General features: G+C 38.8%; 1 protein-coding gene across 1 annotated transcript in view; it reads left to right on the top strand.

The window, feature by feature from the left end:
- Positions 1-21,604, top strand: part of pcp4b (Purkinje cell protein 4b) — a 42,287-nt gene that overhangs the window by 6,814 nt on the left and 13,869 nt on the right. Inside the window, exon 2 of the mRNA XM_036556760.1 lies at positions 20,727-20,778. Within this exon, the coding sequence (XP_036412653.1) occupies positions 20,727-20,778 (52 nt within the window). The remainder of the gene's footprint in view (positions 1-20,726; positions 20,779-21,604) is intronic.

Here is a 21,604-nt window from a genome sequence, read left to right as displayed (position 1 = left end):
TCAATTATTGATTCTGACATCATCACCCTAGTAGTCAATTTTACGACCAGCTGTTAATTTGAATTATTGAGATATTGAGTGTATTGAGATATTGAATTGTTGTTAATAGTCTGTTTTACAGGCCCATAAGTTCTAGATATGTGTGAGACAAACTTTAAAGTACTAGGTTATTGTTTTGGGTGACATAACAGTAGGTTCCAAAACAGTTTGACTAAATTTCACTGTGAACCCAGCGAGTTCTAAATGTTAGAACTTAGAGTTATGTACAAATTCTAAAGTGTTTAATTTGGGAAAAATAATGTTCTAGGACAGTCTAACTAAACTACACTGAAATGACTAACAGGTTCTAGTTATACAAACTCACACTAAATTAAAAGACTAAAAGTAGCATGTAAGTTATACAGCATAAAATGACGTTAAATACAGTTAAAATTAACAAGTTTCATATTTGTGAATCACCGGTTTCTTTTACAGCCCAAATTCACTGTACACTGTACAATACTTTTAGACCGTAAAACTACTCAGAACTATTTACTCAAGACACTTATGCACTGGTGTACTTACCGTACTTACACATTTGATATCTAGAACCTGTTTGGCTTTTCAGTGGGATTTACTTTGACTGCCCTGGAACCATCATATTATGAATACACATAATTATATAGTACCTTACACTTAGCCAGTTGATATAGAACCTATTCAGTGTAATTAAATCATTATCTAGTCCTTTGGAGTTTGTACCTTACACTTACCCACTTGATATCTACAACCTGCCGAGCATTTCAGTGTAATTAAGTCAGACTGCCTTGGAACATACCATCCTGTTATCCAAAATTTTTATCTAGCATTTGGAGTTTTTACCTTACATTTACTCACTTAATATCCAGAACCTGTTTGGAATTATAGTATAATATATTTACACTGTTTTAGAACTTCCATCATGATACTAATCTAGTACATTGAAGTTTGTACCTTACACTTACCCAGTCTCATAAGAATTTTGGTTTAATTTAGTTAGACTGCCTTAGAACCTACCATCACAATACTCAAAATAATTATCTAGTACTTTGGAGTTTATATCCTATACTTACACAGTCGATATCTAGAACCTGCTGAGCATTTCGGTGTAATTTAGTCACACTGCTTTGGAACTTACCATCATGCTACCAAAAATTATTATCTAGTACTTTGGAGTTTGTACCTTATACTTACTCAGGTAATATCTAGAACTGAAGGGACTGTAAAAGAAGGTGTAACTGGACTATTTGGCGAGTTTTACGTTAATAAGAACATGTTTGGAATTCCAGTATAATTTAGATATACTGCCTTGAAACCCACCATCATTCACTCTCAGAAATAATGGTTCTATGTCACTAACTGTGACTGGGGCAGTACCCCTCTTGTCTCTGGGATGGACCCCTCAACATCTCAGTACCTTTAGTCAGGGAACATAACTGTACCATAATCCACTGAAATGATATTTTCTAAGCTGTACTGACTCCACACACCCCGTCTCGTCTCCAGGACTTTTATTTTACTGTTCTGTTTTATATCATTCGGTTATGAAAACTTATTTAAGGTTCACAATTGGACCTTAAAACCACCGTTGAACCTTTGAGGAAACAAAGTGTACCTGCAAAGAACCTTTATTTCTAACAGCGTGTTACTCAAAATAATGATCTTGTATGTTGGAGTTTACTCCTCACACTTACTCAGTTACTATCTAGAACTGAAGGGACTGTAAAAGAAAGTATGACTGGATTATTTAGGGAGTTCTGCATTTGTGGGTTTCTGATATATTCAAGCTCAGGTTCTTTAGATGGATTCCTTTGATGCTGGTCTACATTGTGCTCAGGCTCAGTGCAGAGTGCATCAAACGGATATGAATATTTGAACACCTTTTTACTTTGGTAGGAGCCTCATAAATCACTGCTCTCTCTCTGTCTCTCTCTCTCTCTCTCTCTCTCTCTCTCTCTCTCTAATTACAGTGCGAGGCTTAGAATAAATTGCCCCTGTAATGTGCTGTTTGTTATGTTTGATTACCAAAGCAGAACCAATAAATTCTTCAGCTCTCTGAATGGTTCTCAGGACGTCTTGCGGAGGGGATGCGGATCTGCAGATTAAATCAATAAAATAAACTGATAACTTTATTAGCTGGTGAAGGCTGAGTGGAGGGCAGTAATGGAAAAGAGTGCCGTAGTGAACTGGGGTGAAATGTTTATCAGGATGTAAATGAAGCTGTGATTTTTTTTTTTTTTCCTCAGTCAGGAACGTTTAAGCCTCCTGAAGCTGCAGTTTCAGCGTTCTTCTCTCTCATAGTGGACAGAGAGTGGACACAGTAGTGCTTATTCCTTTGGCTGTTTTTAAGACTGCTTTGAGCTGTTTTGGTAGACGTTGTTGTTACTTAATCTGCATCTCCTGCCTGATTCGGCCTGTAAATGCACATCACTGTCACGCATGTGTAGAGTGCATTATCACCCCGTCTGCATTGCACATGTCTAAGCATTTTATTGCAGTAGTTGAGCCATAACAAAACAATCATACTCTGGAGGGGCGGAACCACTCTGGAGGATGACCGATCAGAACAGAGTGGGCGAGCTGACCAATTAGAGCATGCTGGGCTCATCGGGAGGCGGAGCTTAGACACAGGAGCTCTAACAGAGTGTTTCAGACAGAGGTGAATAGAGATAAACCATGTGAGGAAAATAATGTGTTTTAGGAACATTTGAAGCTGTAAATCTATTTTAGTAGACCAAAAATAAACTTATGAGCATAATAGGTCCTCTTTAAGGTGTGATTATCTACCTGAGCAGTTCAGCGTTGTGCAGCATTCGTAGTCTGTATTTGCACTAGAGTAACAATAGCATCAACAAAGCTGGGTAAAATACAGGGAGATTCACTTGAAAGAGGCCCCGAATATTCTGCTGTAACTCCCGTTATGATGAAGCAATCTGAACCAAAAAATACGCTACATACCTTGATGTATGTGTAATCGATTGCATTACATGCGATGCTGTGATGGTTGGGCAGTGTGATAATGCATGACAGTGGTGTGCGCATGTGGTGCGAATGAGGCAGGGGACGCAGTCCAGGTAGCGAGAGATTTTCTTATTTTACAGTTTTAAGCTTGCTGTAGAGGCAGATTAGTGTAATGTTAGGAGTCTAGCACAAGGACTCTTAGTGTTATGTGGAGGGAAAATGCAGAACCTCTGCTGGCTGTGTTCAAAACAGTTTGAATGTTCATAATGAATTAAAAATCACTTAAAGCAAAAATTTTTGTGAAGCATAATAATAGCAGAGTACTTAACTGGGCAATATAACTCTAAAGATTAAAATATAAATGAACTACAAATCCCATAGTTCAGTGCCTGTGACAATTTGTCGGATGTGTGGCTGTGACATCATCCGCTTTATACTCCGTTTTGGGAACACAGTGATAAATCCACCTATTCAAAGTGGAGCAGTAGTTTTGTCAAATGATTGTTAATGTTTATTTGATTACAGCTGCACTATGTAAGATTTGGGGATTTCCGCCCTCTCTGGTGGAAATGTATAACTGCATGCAGCATGTTGAAGAACATTCTGTAGTGTGGGTTGTGCTTCTTCCCCGAGTGGATGAATCTGACTGAAAGAGAATTCAAAGAGAACTCAGTCTAAACTTGGTGAAGGAGCGTCTTCTGAGGATGTGAGTGAATTGTCTACTACAGTCATCATATCTTCATCAGTATGATGTTGATTTTGAGATAATTTGAGATCTAAACCTCAAACCGGACCTTCTTTTTGAGCCTGTTTGTGATGTTAATACATAAAGATGTACAATGTTTACATCCCTATCAAGAACTGATCATGTGCTTTGGTAAAGTCTGCGTCTGCACAATCAACAAAGTTTTTACTTTTTGGACCTTATTGATTTTAAACTCAGCAGTGCTTCATACAGGACACTCACTGATCTCTCAGCAGGATCCTGATGCAGCTCAGGCTGAGAGACACTGCTTGAAAGAACATTTCTGACAGTTGAAGTTCTCTGTATGTTCTCTCCTGTGTGCTCATGACGATCTGTGTCAGCATCAGAATCATCTAAACCTCTGTAGAGAGAGAGAGAGAGAGAGAGAGAGAGAGAGAGAGGTGTAGGCGAGCTTTGAGCAGCTGGAAACATTTCTGAAAACATGTAGGCCATATTCACTAAGGACTAAGGCTCTATGGGGGAAGCACTGACTCTAATTACTGTTGATCAGTTGTGAGTTATAGTCCCTCATGAATTCACAAAGTCTATGAATAGGAAATTTTAGCTATAGCAGCAAACTCATCTGGCAGAACCATTTCAGAGAGAATTAGCTCAGGATCAGATGCCCTTATTCCATATGGATACTCCACAGGAATTACAGCAGGTTGGGACTGAATTTATATTTCCACGAGGTCCCTGTATAAAAACAGAGCTTTAGGTACAAATGAAGTGCACAGTATTAGAGCTGCAACTAACGACTATTTCCATAATCAATCGGTCCAATATAGCACGACTAGCTCAGCTGCAAGCAAACTTTTGTACATTTTCTGAAATGTACAGATCATTTATTTTGTCCACAATAATTCAGATTCCCCACCAGGGGGCACTATGAACACAAGTAGTGTTTTGTGCATCAGTTAGCAAGATGAAATCCACATCAGCAGGAGCTCATGAAGGAAAAACAATTTGGAGGTACTAAATATTCATCATTAAAAAATCTGTCACATTTGTAGAAAAAAACATCAGATTTCGGCCACTTTCACCTGCAATGTGAAGCAAAGTTACAGCCGCAGTTTATAACCTGTCCTGATGCTGAATTGCTTCCAGACCATCTAACATGTTGTTGAACATGTGTAAAAACAAGTGATTTTCTTTTGGAGTGAAGTTCGAGATTGAGTTTGTTTATCTCAAACTCTTCCGCTTTTACTATTTATGAATGAACCAGTTTAGCTGTTGGTACCATTAAACATGATGTTGCAGCATTTCAGCACAACAGAGTCCCTGGTATTTATATAATCATATAAACTGTATAATTCTATAAACATCCAAATGAAATCACTGAATAGCCACATTAATGATTTACTACTACATGTGTTAAATTTATCGCAACACTAGAACCCGGTTCATATTATACAGTCCTAATGCGCAAACCACAAAATAGACAGTTAGAATGAGCAAAAGCTCCATCGTGTACAACTTTGATGAATTCACTATTGTGCACTGGCATTTCTGCAAGATGCGGAGCGGGAGACTCCGTGAGCATAAAGCACATTTCGTCTCAGGTTGTAAGACAGTCATAAATCATCCTTCCATTAGGCATTAGTCAGTCTTACAGCCCCCTCCATCAGGCACACAGCTCAGCAGAACCGCAGGGATCGGTTCTCCAGTCCTGCAGTATGAGTCAGTATGAGTTCATGATCTTTCACAGACGTCCCCATTCAAGCACAGAACCTTTTAGAACGTCCTGTTGTGTTACGATCACCGAGGGTGGCTCACAAAGGAGAACTTAAAATAGGCTTTCTAAAAGCGAAACTGAAGTCCGGTGTGGCCTCAGCCCATTCTTAGTATCCGCTCGTCTGGGAAGTTAATTTTAGAGTGGTGTTAACTGAGGTGAGCACCTGCAATTAATCCCTCGTCTGGAGCCTAACCTTCTCTCCACACCCAACATTCCACAATCAAGCATCTCCACATGTAGTCCCATCAGTATCATCTTCCACGTGGACAGTTTGGGTCAGTCAGACACTTGAGGAGAACGTCATTTCTGTTTGAGGAGAATGTCACAGTCTGTTGTGGGTCTGTTCTTTTCTTGAAAGGTTAGTTGAAACATCTAATTTACACAGTCCACCAAACATTTAGTCAGTTAGCCAAGTAATGTTTGGTGTCTGAAGTCTGCTTCTTTAGTTTTAGCACTAGTGTAATGAGGCTAACATGTTAGCATGGTGCTAACTACATGTCTAAATCATCACCTCACACTGTGCGGAAATGTTCAGTAATCACTAATAGGCTTGGGTATGTAGTTTCTGACACTGTGTGACTCACTGTTATCTATGAACATGAACTAAAGTACATTAACATAAAGCTAAAAACACAGGCTCATCCCCCTATTAACAAGTTTTTAGCGCAATATTAAGTCAGCATATATGCAAATTTCAAGAGTGGAATGCAATGCAGTATCCATTTTTATGCAATGTTCATTTTTAACATTTCAAAACTATGACATTCAGTTCACTACATTTAAACAGGGCTGTATAGTAAACTATTCTGAGCTAGCATGATATTTAGCAAGCTAAGGGCTACACAACTAGGAAAAACAAAAAAGAATAGCACTATTTACAACTTAAGCAAAGCAGTCGCAAAGATAGTGTGACTTTTGAAAATAGAAACAAAAAAATATAAAAAAAAATGTTTTACATTACCAGGTTCCCTTAGCTTGTTAATAATTTCTCTGAGCTTAGCCTCGCAAGGAGCAACAGGATTACTGTTGAAAAACTGGCCGACGTATGGTGGCCTTTAGCCGGCTGCAGTAGTCTTTCTGTGCTTCCTTCTTTGGACTAAACAGATGAAACTCCAAAATGTAAGACACAGGCTCCACACTGCCCTTTGCTGGAGGACAGAGTCTAGGGAATGTTGAAGCTCATTTAAAATATAAAATCTAAATTAAACTCTAAAATGATCACAAATCTAAATAATTTTTTCATTTTTTTTTTTACTTTTTATGGTTATTCAATTACTCGAATGTTATGTAGTAGTGTGCAATATCCCAGTTCATCCAGTGTACCTGGTAAGATTCTTATAGGTATCAGTTTTGTCATTACCGTTACATCGGTGGGCAAATAAATGCAGGTGATGTGACATACAAACAATGCAGAACACGCTGATTCCCTCACCTCTCGTGTAGTGAGCTGCAGCCTAAGGTCAGTTAGTCCAGTTTATTGTCAAAGCAGCGATATCAGACTCTAATGAGTTAACAGAGAAGAGAGTAGAAGGAAAAGCCAGTCTCTTGGGGTTAGCTGTGAGCCTTTAGCCTAGCATGGTGCTTTGAATTGTGCTACCTTGTTGAGATGTCTTACTGTAGCACATATTTCTAGGTAGCTCTGCACATAAAACCTCTAGGTAGGATGTTTTGAGAGCCTAAATCAGCTTATCAGAGGGTTGAGTTGTAATATTAAGCTTGGTCTGTACTGAATTAAACACACACGAGACAAATGACTTTCGGACATAAAACAACATTCAGCAGCATTTAGAGATGCCGATATGAGCTTTACATACACCCACCTTCATCTCATTAGGGTTAGAAAGCAACGCTGACATCTGACTGTTTATTGTTCGTGTCTGTTTTTACTATTTCACCCAATAAAAGTATTTTAGATTTGTTTTATTAAAAGTGAAGTGACATCCAGAATAATACAGCATTGTTAGTATACCAAAAAGGTTTTTAAGCATTCAAAATGGTTTTCTTAAAAAAAAATAGATAAGTACACTATACCGTGATATATTCTGAAACTGTCAGTAATCTTAATTATACCGTGATCTAAATTTTTGCTTACACACTCCACTACTAATGTTCTGACTCATCCCAACGAGATATAGGTTAAGAGATAGAGATGATGTGTATGAGAGCTTTTACATCAGTTTTCCAGGGTTTTCTGTGGTGAAGGCCAGAAGAACAGCCTCACTGTTACTGAGTGGTGGCTGAACAGTTCTTCAGCCAGTGCCACTCAAATGCTCTGCTTCTGGAAGCTGAGAGTCTTCCCGATGGCTATTTTTGATGACCCTTGTGCAAGAGAGAACTTGTGTGATGAATGTGGATGTTGTTTCTGCTTGAACTGTGTGTGGCCTAGTTCTGCATGTCCTGCTTAAACTCTTAATGGATGCTGAAAACCATGTGGAAGTTCTGAAGATTGTCCTGAAACAGCTCTGTAAACTTCTATCTTCATAGTCATATTTGTGTCACATTTCAACAAATCGTGATATATACGAGCAGTGTGTGAAATACCCCCTGGTATTCAGGGTCCCATGTTGGCTGGATTCTCCAGCGTTGGCTGATTGCTGACTCACTCACCATTGTGGCTCTGATTGGTTTATTAACAGCTGTTCTTCTGTAAAGTCTCTGTTCTAGTGTGGTTCTTGCTCTTCCTCACATTAACTGAGATCTTCCTCATCTCCTCTTCTGTCTTCAGTGTGAGAAATGAGGAACAGTCACTCTTCACTCCAAACTCTTGGGAAACTGGGCGAGTTTTCAGATTTACAGATCTGCTGCAGCACGTTGTAAAGTTTCTCAGAGGAATCCCGAGTTACAGTTTCTAGGCTATGAAGGACCAACTGGGTGAACCAGTCTGCTACAGCGCCACCCTGAGGCAGAGCAGTGCTGCAGCTCTAGTTAGTTAAAGACACCAAAGACAGAAGCTGATTGTGGGTGAAGCAGATAAACAATGAGCTTCACTCAATCTGGATTTGAGTGTCTGTTTTTCCCCTAACAGACAGTATAACATCATAAGGACCCTCCAGAGTTGTGATTTTGAGACATTCAGGGGGACTAAGAGGTTGATTAGGGGGTCCCTGACCCCCCCAAACCTCCTGTATTTGACACCTTGCATACAACATATGTTCATGTTAATCCTACCTGGCCAGAACAATGCAGGCCAGTCTTTAATGGCATTATTGGTTAAACTGTGAGTTTTAAATGATCTAGTTCTCTCAGGCAGGACTAACTGGTATCTGTGTGAAAAGACCTACTAGACGGGCTGCTGCTAATTTGAAAGTCCAGGAGACGGGACTCCTGTTAAAGCTCTACTTCTGAAGCTTCCAGAAGGTCTAATCAGCCACACTCTCATTATTTAGAAGAAGAACTGTTTGAAACCTCTCTCCTCTATCAGTGTAGCGGCTGATTGCAGAGAAATGTTGACTAAAACTGCCAGAAAACGAGAAATTCACAGTACCATTTTTGCCTTTTTTCAGCCTAATGAATTTAGATAATCCGAGTGATAATCTGAGATCATCACTTTCTCACTGAATTTCCAAAGAAAATCAACAATAAATACAAGTTACACGTTTCAGACCATATAGAGCACATTCTCCATCAGTCTGAAGAACGATTTCTTCCATTTGCATGCTTAAATGGTTCTTTGAGTCTTTATGGTTCTATATAGAACTGTCATCTTTACTAAAGAACCCTTGAAGAACCATTTATTTTAAGAGTGTTGGTAATATTTCTTATTATGAGACTGTTGTAAGAATATTATTAGATGAACACATTTCTACACAATTTTGCTTGTTTATCTTGTTTTGAGAAATAATGTTCACCTGCTGTACAAGTTTGTATTTTTTTTAATCAGTTAATGAAATGATGTCAGGTTTAATCTGTACTATTTTAGATGAAATTGCTTTCAAGTTTCAGTTCTCAGATGTTCTGCTGTGACAGAGCGGCGGAGTGAAAGGACTCACACTAAATAATTCTGTCTTGGACAGAATCTCTCATTTTCCTTTAGCAGACAGTATTATGGGATGTTGCTGCGTTTCTGAACAGTATTATTGATCTAGATTTACAGAAGTGAACCTTCTAGTGCTGACAAAATAACATTAAAGCATTAAAGTGTAGTGTTACGCTTTCACAGAGTCGTCTGTCTGGGTGATGAAACAGCTCGGTGCTTTAGTGAGTACCTCTCTCTCTTTATCTCTCTCTCTCTCTCTCTCTCTCTCTCTCTCTCTCATACGCACCTACACTCTATTAGCGACTCGCTCTCTAATGAAACAGACAACAGAAGTCATTTCACCAATTTCAAGGCCCATTAGAGCGACACAGAGAGTTTGAGGGGGAAAAATAATATGTGAAGAAAACCTGTAAAGCAAAGGGTAATTGCCATGAAACAACATCTCACTGGGAAGCGAGCAAGGTTTGTTTTATGTCTGCCTTTGGACTAATCCGCCTCCGCTCGCTCGGAGCCTGAAGCGGACTGCAGGGGATTCGGCACTGTTTGATGTCAAGGCCGCTGGCTGAGCGCACTCTGAAAACTGTTTTGTGTTCTAGTGAAAAAGATGGTATTAAAAATGTAACGCTGGGAATTGGACTGTTTCTTTTCTTTTACAGTCATTCAGGGACAAACTAAGCACATCGTAGCCCTCCAACAACATTTTGAGCCTCTCAAAATGTGAGAGATTTTTCATCCCACACTTTTAGACAGTGTAGTGCACAGTACCATACGAACATTCGCTGAAAAGGTGGAGTAAGGGTCTTCTCTGTGGTCCTTTATGGATGTGAAAGCTGGACAAAAAACAAGGAAGACAAAAAATATAGCTGCTTGTGAACTTTGGTGTTGGTGAAGATTTTGAGAGAACCTTGGACAGCAAATAAATGGACCCTAGATCAAATCATGCCTCACCTCTCAGTGGAAGCCCAGAGAACCAAACTGAAGCTCTTAGTTTGGACAAATTCTCAGAAGAACCAGTTTGTTGGGAAAGTCCATCATGCTTGGAAGAGTTGAAGGTCAAAGAGGACGACCAGCTACCAGCCATTCAGCATCCTGACGACTCAAACAGAAGACATTCTGTAAAGACAGTGTCCAGATGGTCACCATGAGTCTGAAACAACTTGATGGCACTTAATAATGATAATCCATTTCCCACACTGGTACAGATACTAATACTGAAACTGAAACTTCACATATCAGCTGATGATGATGATAAAAAAAGGCCAAACTCTTCTCAAAACTATCATAAAACAGTGTCTCAGTCATCAGGCAGTGAATTCATAACCATTTTATGTAGTAAATTTCTGTGATGGAGCTTTTAGAGGTAGACGTCTGGTTCCTATCACCACCACTGTGAACAATTCTGACTCTGTAAGTTTCTCTAGAACGGAGCGTTTCACACCAAACCACTCTGAATGACTCTGTTTACATCTTAACTGTGTAATTTTGCAGAAATTTCTTGAACATTGGTGGAATTCACACCAAGTTAATTCAAAGTTTATTTATATAGCACTTTTTACAGCAGACATCATCAAAAAGAAGCTTTACCGAAAATCCAGGTACAGGGCCCCATGAAAAACCAAAAAACCCTCAGAGCAAAAGGAAGAACTACTGAGAGGAACCAAGACTCAAAATGGGAACCCATCATCCTCTGGTCCAAACTAGACATCAAAACAATAACACAACAAAAGCAACATTAACACTGGATATGATTTTACAATTATAATACAACATAGAATATAGAGAAAATGAAAAAATACACTAGCCTGTGATTGGACAGAAGAGTTTAGATTAACCAATGATAACTGATGACTGTCAGAGCCCTACAATGATGATCTGTTAGTATGAATATGAGAGGAGCTCAGTGTTTTGTGAGGCAGGTGAAGCAATGCCTATGATTAAAGCTGCACTTTGTAAGTTTGGCAAATGTGGAGAATTAGCGACCTCTCTGGTGGAAATATGTAACTGCACAGAATAATGGCTAGTTTGGTTGATCAAACATTAGAGGACGAACTCTACACTGTTAGCAATGTAATCGGCTAATACTAGTGAATTAGCCAGCTAATGTAGCTATTCAGCTAAAACAACTTCACAATTACAAGTTACCCAAAACAGAGACTGAACTCTGAAGTAAAAAGTCTGTTGGCCAAATAATTGGCTAATTAGCCAGATCATGTTAACTGTACAGCTAAAACAACTTCACAATAACAAAAAACAGATTGAACTCTGAAGGAAAAAAGACACTGTTAACAAATAATTGGCTAATGTAAGTGAATTAGCCAGCTAACATAGCTATACAGCTAAAACAACTTTGCATTACATTACAAGAGTAACATTAAATTCCACAACAGTAATTGTCTTGCTGGCTATATTGGGTATACGGCTAGCAAACAACCAGAACTGACCTGCCCAGCATTAAAAAGCCAATTTAGCATCACTGATGATTTCCCTTAGCTCACAGAGAAAATCTGAAAAGCTCGAACTCTCCCATTTGGCTCCCTGTCTCTCTTCAGTTCTGTGTTTCTTTGCTTTGACTGCAGGTGGCGCCGCAGAGCACGCCTACGTTTGCCATTCCGATGCTTCCATCCAGTAGCTGAATCTCACATTCCTATTCCAATTTCACTTCCCCTAGTTTCCGGATAAATCTTACATATCACAGCTGTCAGTCAACAAATCTGGGAGGAACCTCAACAGGCATAGGGAGATGTGCATGTGCCTGACTTTTTGTCAGCTTAAATATATTTGTAAACAAATACAACAAAGCTAGAACACAGCTGAATTAAATCAGTGAGGTTTTACAGTGAACTGTAATGGTTTGCATGATAATTAAAACTAAAATGCTAACTTGATCACTTTGACCGAGGATACTTGGGAATGAAATCAGGATGGGGATGCGAGATTAGGCTTCACACCACACTTTCTTTTTGAGTCTGTGTGTGTGACGTCCACACGTAAAGATGTCTGATGTGGTCTGAAAAACTTCCACCAAATCCGACCTGACAGCTCTGACATTTGAATGAATATTCCAGGCTTTACAGCATGTGTCAGGCTCCAGTCTTCGCGGCCCAAAGCACTGCAGACCTCAGCACACTGCCTCATTAAACACACCTGATTCAGCTCATCAGCTAATTAGCAAGGCCTTCATGAACTGAATTCAGAGCGAGGTCCTCAGTTTGACATGCCTGCTTTACAGGGAGAAGAACGACATATTTTAGCAGATTTTTTTCAGTAATGCAAATTCATTCAGATTTAAATTCAAATGTATCTTATATAGCACAGCCTTAAATAACTGGAGTCTGTGTAGCAGTGGTATCTTTAAGAGGGTCAGTTCATACAGGCGAGGCTTTCTGCAAAGTGTTTGGCAGCAGGAAGCTCCATGTTGGTCAGACTGGTCCAGAAGGCTGGCGGGCACTGGATCAAGGCAGATGAAGCACAGCGTCAGATCACCCTGGATGGGCCGTCCCCCTTTAAGGTTATGATAGAGGTGCGTGCCGAGTGTTTTCTCTTGTGTAGTGTGGGAAGGCCGGTGCTCTTTCAGTGTAAACATTGTTTTTATGCACTAGATTGAAGTTCTGCTTCAGACGATTCTCAGCTCCCAGCGTTCAGTAGCAAGAGTAAGAAAATATTAGGTAATGTTATTTCTGCGCTGCTGCTGGTTTGCGAGGCTGTGTGCTGTTTCATGATAGGATCCCAGCCCTCTGCTCCTCACCATCAAAGCTCTGCACACACTGTTTGAAATTCATTGAAAGCAGCAGATTAATAATGCAGGAGGGAGGACGTGTTTGGCGATGCCTTCCTCGCCTGCTCTGCTGTTTACGTTCTCACAGCTTTCCTGCCGGAATGGAAAAAAGGTGGATGGAATTATTTGGGTAACGTTGATTCAACACAGTGTCGCTTAAGATCCTCAACAAAGAGCAGCATCTTCAAATAGGGCATGCGTTAAAGGGGAATTCCACTTTTTTTCTGCATAAATAGTTAAGATGTAAACGGAGCCGTTCAGAGTGGTTTGGTGTGAAACGCTCCATTCTAGAGAAACTTGCCGAGTCAGAATTGTTCACAGTGGTGGTGATAGGAACCAGACATCCACCTCTAAAAGCTCCCTCACAGAAAGTTACTACATGAAATGGTTATGAATTCACTGCCTGACGTCTAAGATGTTGTTTTACAATAGTTTTGAGAAGATTTTGGGCCTAAAACTCATTTCGTAATAGCGAAGGGATACATGCATTGCAAAAAATGGCGTCTTGTTATGTAAAATTATCTTAAATCTGTTCAGTATATCTAATATATCCCATATTGAGATGGTTGTGCACTGATTATACGATTATCTATCTTATTTCTATACACCATTCACTTGTTTTAGGCAATTTTATTGAGTAAAATAACTCACTACACTAGCAGATAGTTTTGCTGATTTCAAGCTCATTTCTTCCAACAAGCTAAATTATCTGCCAGCATAGTGAAATAATTTTACTCAACAAAATCATTTAAAACAAGTAAAAATGTCTATAGATAAGGTAAATAATCTTAATTTAAGCTTACATCAATCTCAACAGGAGAAATATTAGATTTATTGACTATTTAAGAGAATTTTACTTGACAAGACAATGTTTTTTGCAGTGTGCAGGTTAAATAAGAACCTATTTGCAGTAGCAGTAGTGATATTTCACATTTAGGAGTGAATTGATCTCCTTCACTGATTTTAGAAGGTTCTTCCTCAGACGCCCTCAGCGTGGCTCTAAAGTAGCCCTGTACCTGCTCTGTAAGCAGAGGGAGAGGAGAGTTTTTGAGGGTAATGAGGGATGTAGTGACTCTACAGGAACAGAAATAGCTTTTTGTGTCAGTCATCCAGTCAGCAGGTCAGAACTGCCTCCTCTGGGTGCCATGCCAGGGACCCCCACGCTAGACAGAAGGAAGAAATGAAGTGACCGTTCAGTGTCCTCAAGAAATACTGGACCCTCAGTGAAAAATCCGTACAGTGAGGATTCGTTCAGCGATTCAGTTTTCAGTCATTCATTACTGGCAGCTTTGGTTTGAACCTGGAGCCGCAGCTGCTGCATTTATTCACTGATTAATGTTAAAACTGATTCACCATCGCAGTGGCTGGAAATAACTTTGGTTTAATCGAGAAATCGATCAACAAAACTCACCATTTAAAAGCTGTAGGGCTAAAATAAGTTGTATTATGCAGCTGGGCTTCAGTCTGGGCTTTTAGATTGGAACTATAAGGAGAACAAAACTGGCTTCCTGTTCGAATTTGCTGTTCCACCATAAATGATGCAGCAGATGGGTCGTTCTACAGAAACGTCCACTGTTTTATCTCTCTGAGTCACTGGTGTTACTGATCCTCATCGGTGTTACACATAATAAAGGTAACACCAGAGACATTTTTAATGAAAAATGCATTTTACAAAATGGCTGCTACAGAATATCAACCCACAAACCCAGTTGTCAATCATGGAATATCCACTAAAATATGTAATTTAATCCATTTGTAGTCTATTTTTTTCACAATTACCTAAGAATAAATAGATCACACCAGTGACTTCAGATAAAAACTTCATATGAAATCATGAGCTAAATGAGAATCTCTGATAACTGAAAGACACAGTGGACTCACCATGTGCTTTTCTTCATATATCCTCAGAAAATAGGTAGAAGGAAGTCAAGTGATGTCATCAGTGTGATTTTTATTATAAAATAAGAGATTTTTTGTTGCGCGGTAACACCAGTGACACAATTCCTTTCATTATATATTTTATAATATTTATTTGGTGTTTGTTTTCTTTGTGATTTAATTCATATTTCATAGTCATGTACTGATTATTGCAGTTAAAATGGCAGAAAAACGTGTTTTTTACCTCAAAATATGGCTTTAGCCTTTACACATGACTGTGAGGAGGAGCTCTTCTGTGGTGCTTGGAATTCAAGATAATTGATTTAAAAACCAGTATTGCTAATTGAGGCTCACAAAAGTGTAATTGTTAAAATAAAATTGTTTTATTTTAAAATATAATATACCTGTAAACGCTAGGGGCACAAAAATGGACATTTCTGTAGAATGACCTTGTTACATTCTGTACAGTTGAGGGTAACTGCTGCACCATTTAAGGTGGAACAGCAAATTGAAAAAAGAGGCTGGAAGATAGGAAGGCTAACTTCCAATTGTGAACCTTAAATAAGTTTTTCCAGGTGAAAAGTTTGTATTAGTACCTTTTCATAACCGAATGTTTTAAAACAGAACAATAAAATAAAAAGCCTGGAGACGAGATGGGGTGTGTGGAGTCAGTACAGCTTAGAAAATATCGTTTCAGTGGATTATGGTACAGTTATGTTCCCTGACTAAAGGTACTGAGATTGACCCTTGAGGGTTCTGAGAGGGGAACTGACCCAGTAACAGTTTAGTATCTTTATTTCTGAGAGTGTAAAGAGAAGATTTATTCAGAAACTCAATAACGTACATCTTCTTCATTTCAGATCAGAATCATGTTCCTCACTAAGCCACTGGATTTCACTCACTGACCTCTGCTGTTTTAAAGAGATCAGCTGCTGAAGCTCGACGACTGAACAGCAAAACGGTCAAAGTACGGGCCTGTAAAAGCGAGAGAGCCTGACTGTAGCAGTCAGCAGGTTTAGCATTAATAGAATATTGATCAAATCGTCCACGCATGCAGAAAATCAAAGCACATCCAAGATTTATTTAAATGTAGAAAAGCCGATTACAGAAGACCGAGAGAAAATGATGATAACACGTTTAAAGGACGGCCTCAGCTGCAGCACAGCGTGCATCTGCCCTTTAATATCCTCCCTTTATCTCCACAGCGTTCCTGGAACTCATTGCTGTTTTGAATCATGTGCTTACACAATGAATTCAGATGTAATGGCTGACGATGAGACAGAGTCCTGGAATTGGTTTTCTCAGCGTTCTTTATTGAACACAGATTGAGTACAAGAAGCTATTTATTGTCCGCTGGAAGATTAATGGGCTACGAAGCAATCCGGCGTGCGGCCGCGGGGACATTAATTATAAAAGCAATGCAAGTGTTAAATTAGCTTAGCGAGCAGGAGCCACCTGGACACGTCATTAAAAAGCTAATCATCTTCCTCTGTGTTCTGTAGATTCAGTGGTGCTGGGCAGATTCATCACTCTGTTACAGGGAATGATTCACAGCTGAATATGGCCCACAGTATCACATTTACTGTTATACCGTTTTAGCGTTTTTCACTAGATTTGGGCTGAACTGAACTCTAATAGACACTCTTTATTGGTGATGCTTTCATTTAGAGTCCATTAAAGAGTCCATTTCATAGAAATGTGAGAGGTCCCAGGTTCAAATCCTGGATGAGCCCAGGTTTAAAGGTGGCTTCAATCTAGTTGGCATGTGTTAACAAATCATCGGAGGTGTGTTCTGCTTCTGCCGTGACACTTTCCCAAATCCATGTTCCTGTGGTCCTTTTGTGAAATGTCTTGCAGTCACAACCGTGGTAGATGTGTCCAAAAGCCACATTGTTTATCTGTAGTCTTATTGTTTTATTCTGAGTTACTAAACCTCTCGCATAAAACCTAAATAACGGGAAAGCATTTTCCCTGCTGCATTTATTCAGTCACTTCAAGAAAATGTCAAACCTTCTTAAAACGTTGCACAGCAGATGGCAATAAACCATTAAACACAGAGAACTGATGACAAACTTTTATCCAAGTTCTACACATTTTTACTTAACGTGTAAAACCAATTCACCTTGAATTTCCTCCTGTACAGTGCAACGTTATACAAGTCCATTTCATAGAAATTTCTTCACTGTTTTGAAATCTAAGTTTATTGTATTATGTGTTGCTTGTTTTAAATCGTCCACTCCCCGATACATACAGGATACACTGTTTCTGTAATGTCACAAAAAAAACAACGCTACGTCAATTTTGCCCCACCCTTTCACACCGTACGCTGCTAGAAATAAAGGTTCTGTGCAGGAACGTTTATCGTTAATCAAGGTACAAACAATGTAAATGTTTCCTCAAAGGTACAACTGTGGTTTTAAGGTCCAGTTGTGAACCTTAAATAAGTTTTTCCAGGTGAAAAGTTCGTATTTGTACCTTTTCATAACCGAATGTTTTAAAACAGAGCAATAAAATAAAAAGCCTGGAGACGAGACGGGGTGTGTGGAGTCAGTACAGCTTAGAAAATATCAATTCAGTGGATTATGGTACAGTTATGTTCCCTGACTAAAGGTACTGAGATTGACCCTTGAGGGAACCACCCCAGTGACATGAGGGGCACTGAACCAGTGACAATTTATTACCTTTATTCTGAGAGTGAAGTTATAAGGAGTGTTTCAGCCTGGACTGCTTTCTGTGTGAGGCAAATACAGGGCAGCCAATCAGAACAGAGCTCATTTACATATATCAGTCTTAAAGGCTTAATGTGAGACACTAGATGCTCAAGCGTAATTCAAAATAAAATGGATATTACAATGAATCTTTGCCATCTTTGTTTGATTTACTTAGAATTATTTCTTGTATTGGAAGTTTTGCAAAAATGTAGATTTATAAATGCATAAATTTGCTGTTTTGTTTTTTTTTTTAAACAAAAGCCTTGCTTTTGATGATGTTAGAATTAAAATGTTTATTTCATTGTGAAGCCACAGTCCAGGAAAAGGATTTAAAAAATTATTGATATCTCATTTTCCATTAAAACAACAATACAATGCTACACATTGTTTTTTAAAACATTCTTTGTTCAAAATATTTCCAACAATAAGCAAAATATTTGGAAAACCAATATATCGCTGTTAACGGAACAAAACTTTGTACCAAAAAATTTCAAACCAGAATTTTTTCCAAGTGGTTTTGGGCCGTTTCCGTTGGTCCATTCATCATGAACACACAATGTAAAAGTCAACAGGCATTTTCAGATTATGTCAAAAACTGAAAAACAAAAAAATGGAGATACGAGGTTTTGTTTCAACAGCAGCAATATGAGTAAATCTTTTGGGGCTAAACTGCTCCGGGTGGTCTTATTTTAATATGTTGGGTTTTATGACATCACAATACCAATAATTTCAAAAAGGGGCAGGTTTAAATTTGAAAATTTAAATTTGAGGCCTACTTTCCATGTATATCCTATATGGACTGGTGCATTTTTAAACTTTGTTTACATACTCCATCAAACTAATTTTAAAAAGTGAAGAATTCTGAGTTTTCCATGGCGTCACCCTTTAAATTAGTGTTGTGTTACTCTAAGAATAGAGCTCTGCGGTGAGTCAGTGAGCTGGGCTGAGTTTTGTGGACTGATGTCCTGCTTTTGACCTTCTGAAGTCCATCTGTCGTGGACTGAGAGTGGAAAGTGCAGTGGACAGCGTTTTATAAAGCCAGCAGAACTCAGTACTGCTGATATTTCACTGCTCTAATCCAAGTGTTCAGAGCACTAAGACCACGCACTTATGGTCTTTAGTGAGATTTAATCCCACTTTAAGGTCAAACCGCACATGGATTCAGAGAAAATATGTATATAAAATTTTATAGTGTACAATATTAAATGGTGGTTCACAAAAAATGACAATATATTGGTTCTCCTTATAGCAATTACCAATATTGTAACATATACTGCATTAATATGTGTGTGTATGTGTTTGAAATATGATCAATTCAGGATATTAACTTTTATTACAACTTCATTCTTGATCCTCTGCAGCTTTCTCTGTCGTTTTAGACTCTTCTACAGCTCTGTTCATCATTCTGGACTCATCTAACGGCTCTACTTTTTATACAGCTTCATATTGTTTATCTGAATCTTGTTAGGTTTCAATTAGCAATCATTTGTACATTTTTCTGCAGCCAGATTGGTTTTATCACTGAAAATAGTGATTCTAAATTGTGGGACAGTAGAGTAGAAGTAAAACCATCTCTTCATGTTTCATCAGTGATGTCAGTACTGATAGAATATATTGTTATCGATATTGATATCAATTTTAAGAAGCCTAAAATTCAGATAATTGATAATATCAGCTGATGATGAACTTATCAAAAAATAAGGAGACAATATTTTAAGTTGATTAGAGCTTTACTGACTGATATGATCACCTGTGACTGTCAGTCATACATGATTTCAGCTCTAAGCAGTTCTGTTACTTCATCAGCTCTTATGTTTCTTATTGTACAGGAGTTCTTTCCGTACAGATTTTTTTGCGTTATAACATTATAATTTGTTTTTGCTGGTAGTCGTACCGATTTGTTTCACACGAGTGTGTTTTTGCTGTAGCCCACTCTCAAAAAAGATGTTTCTTACTTACTTTAATAAGGAAAATGGTTCTATAAAGAACCATGAACACTCAAAGAACCATTTGCATGAAGCTCTAGCGTGTGATGGAATAAGTCGCTCAATGTGACCAGCAAACTCCTACTTTTACAGGAATGGGCCGTTTGACTGACATACACAATAGCCAATCACAGATCACTGCTTGTGTATGACGTCACTCTTAAAAAAAGATGGTTCTTTACGGGTTCTTAAATGGTTCTTTGAGTGTTTATCTGTATAGAACCATTTTCTTTACTAAAGAACCCTTGAAGAACCATCTTTTATAAGAGTGACATGTCCTACATAAGCGATGATCTGTGATTGGCTATAGTGTATGTCAGTCGAACGGCCCCTTTCTGTAAAAGTAGGCGTTTTCTGGTCACATTGAGCGACGAAACCCACCACACACTAGAGCTGTTTACTCAGGGCCGCTTGCTCTGTGAGTTCAGTACGTTTGGCCGAGTGTGAAACTCTTTTCGAGCCTGGGAGCAGTCCAGAGAACCGGTCTCTGGGTCCTCCTGAAATTGGTGGCCTGTTTGCTTCCAGCAATATTGGAGTTTCATCAGCAGATCTTTGCAGATGCCAATAAAGCCACGTAATCTTAATGTGATGATTTTATATCGTTCATTGCACGTTCAGCTCAGTAAGTGTGGGTGTTTCATCATGACCACCAGTTCCTGTCTCGTTATGAAGAGAACCGGCCTCTGAGTACAAACAGTACAAACTAGTTAGATGATTAAAAAAGATCATACTTCGTGCTCTGCACTCTCCTGAACTCGCACAAATGAACAGGTGGATTTGAGGCTGATTGGTTTATTATTATTCATGAGAGATTATCTGCTAGATTACAGGGAGAGAGCAGAACTGCATCAGCGAGTGGACAGTAATATCTGATTAGATAGACTTACTGTAATACCCTGATCAGTGTATTAAAGAGCTACTGAACCCTTTTCTCTTTTACAGAGGCAGGGATCCGGCGCAGTGGGCGGCAACAGCAAAACCTCCGGAGGACAAGGTAGATACACAGCTCTCCACAAACCTGACGGCTTAACTCCTCACAGTTTCTCAGTTCAGTTTAGCTTCATTCATATAGCACTCTAATTCAGGCTGAATGGTCCTGCAGAGACACACTGTGATATTTTAGGTTTTTGCAATATCTGAAAAAAGTAAAACACTGTACATATAAACTATTTCCACATAGAGTTATTATCACTGTATCATACTAGTGATGCAGTTCATTGTATTTTATATTTTCTTATAACATTTTTGTGCATTTTTGTAATAATAATTAATGATTTTTTTTACATATTATACCATTTTCCAACCACTCTTTATCCCTTATCCCCTTAAATGGGCAGGGCTAAACTGCTGTAGGGTGAATGGGTGGAGCTAAACTGCTGTAGGCTGAATGGGCGGGGCTAAACTGCTGTAGGCTTAATGGGCGGGGCTAAACTGCTGTATGTTGTATGGAATTGTGTTGATTTTTGTGACATCACCAAAACAACATTCAAAATTCAAAATGGGCTGTTTTTGTGGTGTAGTTTGTGCAGAGTGAACGGTGTGTTTTGAAATTTTAACAGTGTGTTAAATACGACATCAAACTCTTTAAAACACTAAGAAAAATGTTTTCCATGATTTTGGGCCCTTGAATTTATGAGTAAGTGCTGCTATTCGCAGCTGGGAAAACATTGCCTTTAGGAATTCAGGCATTATTTTGAAATGAGTAAGTCAACTGAACGTTGATGATTATTGATAACGATGATCATATTATCATAACGTTTGTCACATTGTGAAGTTGCTGCCAGTATTCAGTCCTACTGACAATGTTCTCCCCTTCAAAA

The sequence above is a fragment of the Colossoma macropomum genome, unplaced genomic scaffold (assembly GCF_904425465.1).
Source record: "Colossoma macropomum unplaced genomic scaffold, Colossoma_macropomum, whole genome shotgun sequence".
Classification (NCBI taxonomy): Eukaryota; Metazoa; Chordata; class Actinopteri; order Characiformes; family Serrasalmidae; genus Colossoma; species Colossoma macropomum.
The sequence above is the reverse complement of the archived record's forward strand: the minus strand, read 5'-3'. Positions and strand labels throughout refer to the sequence as shown.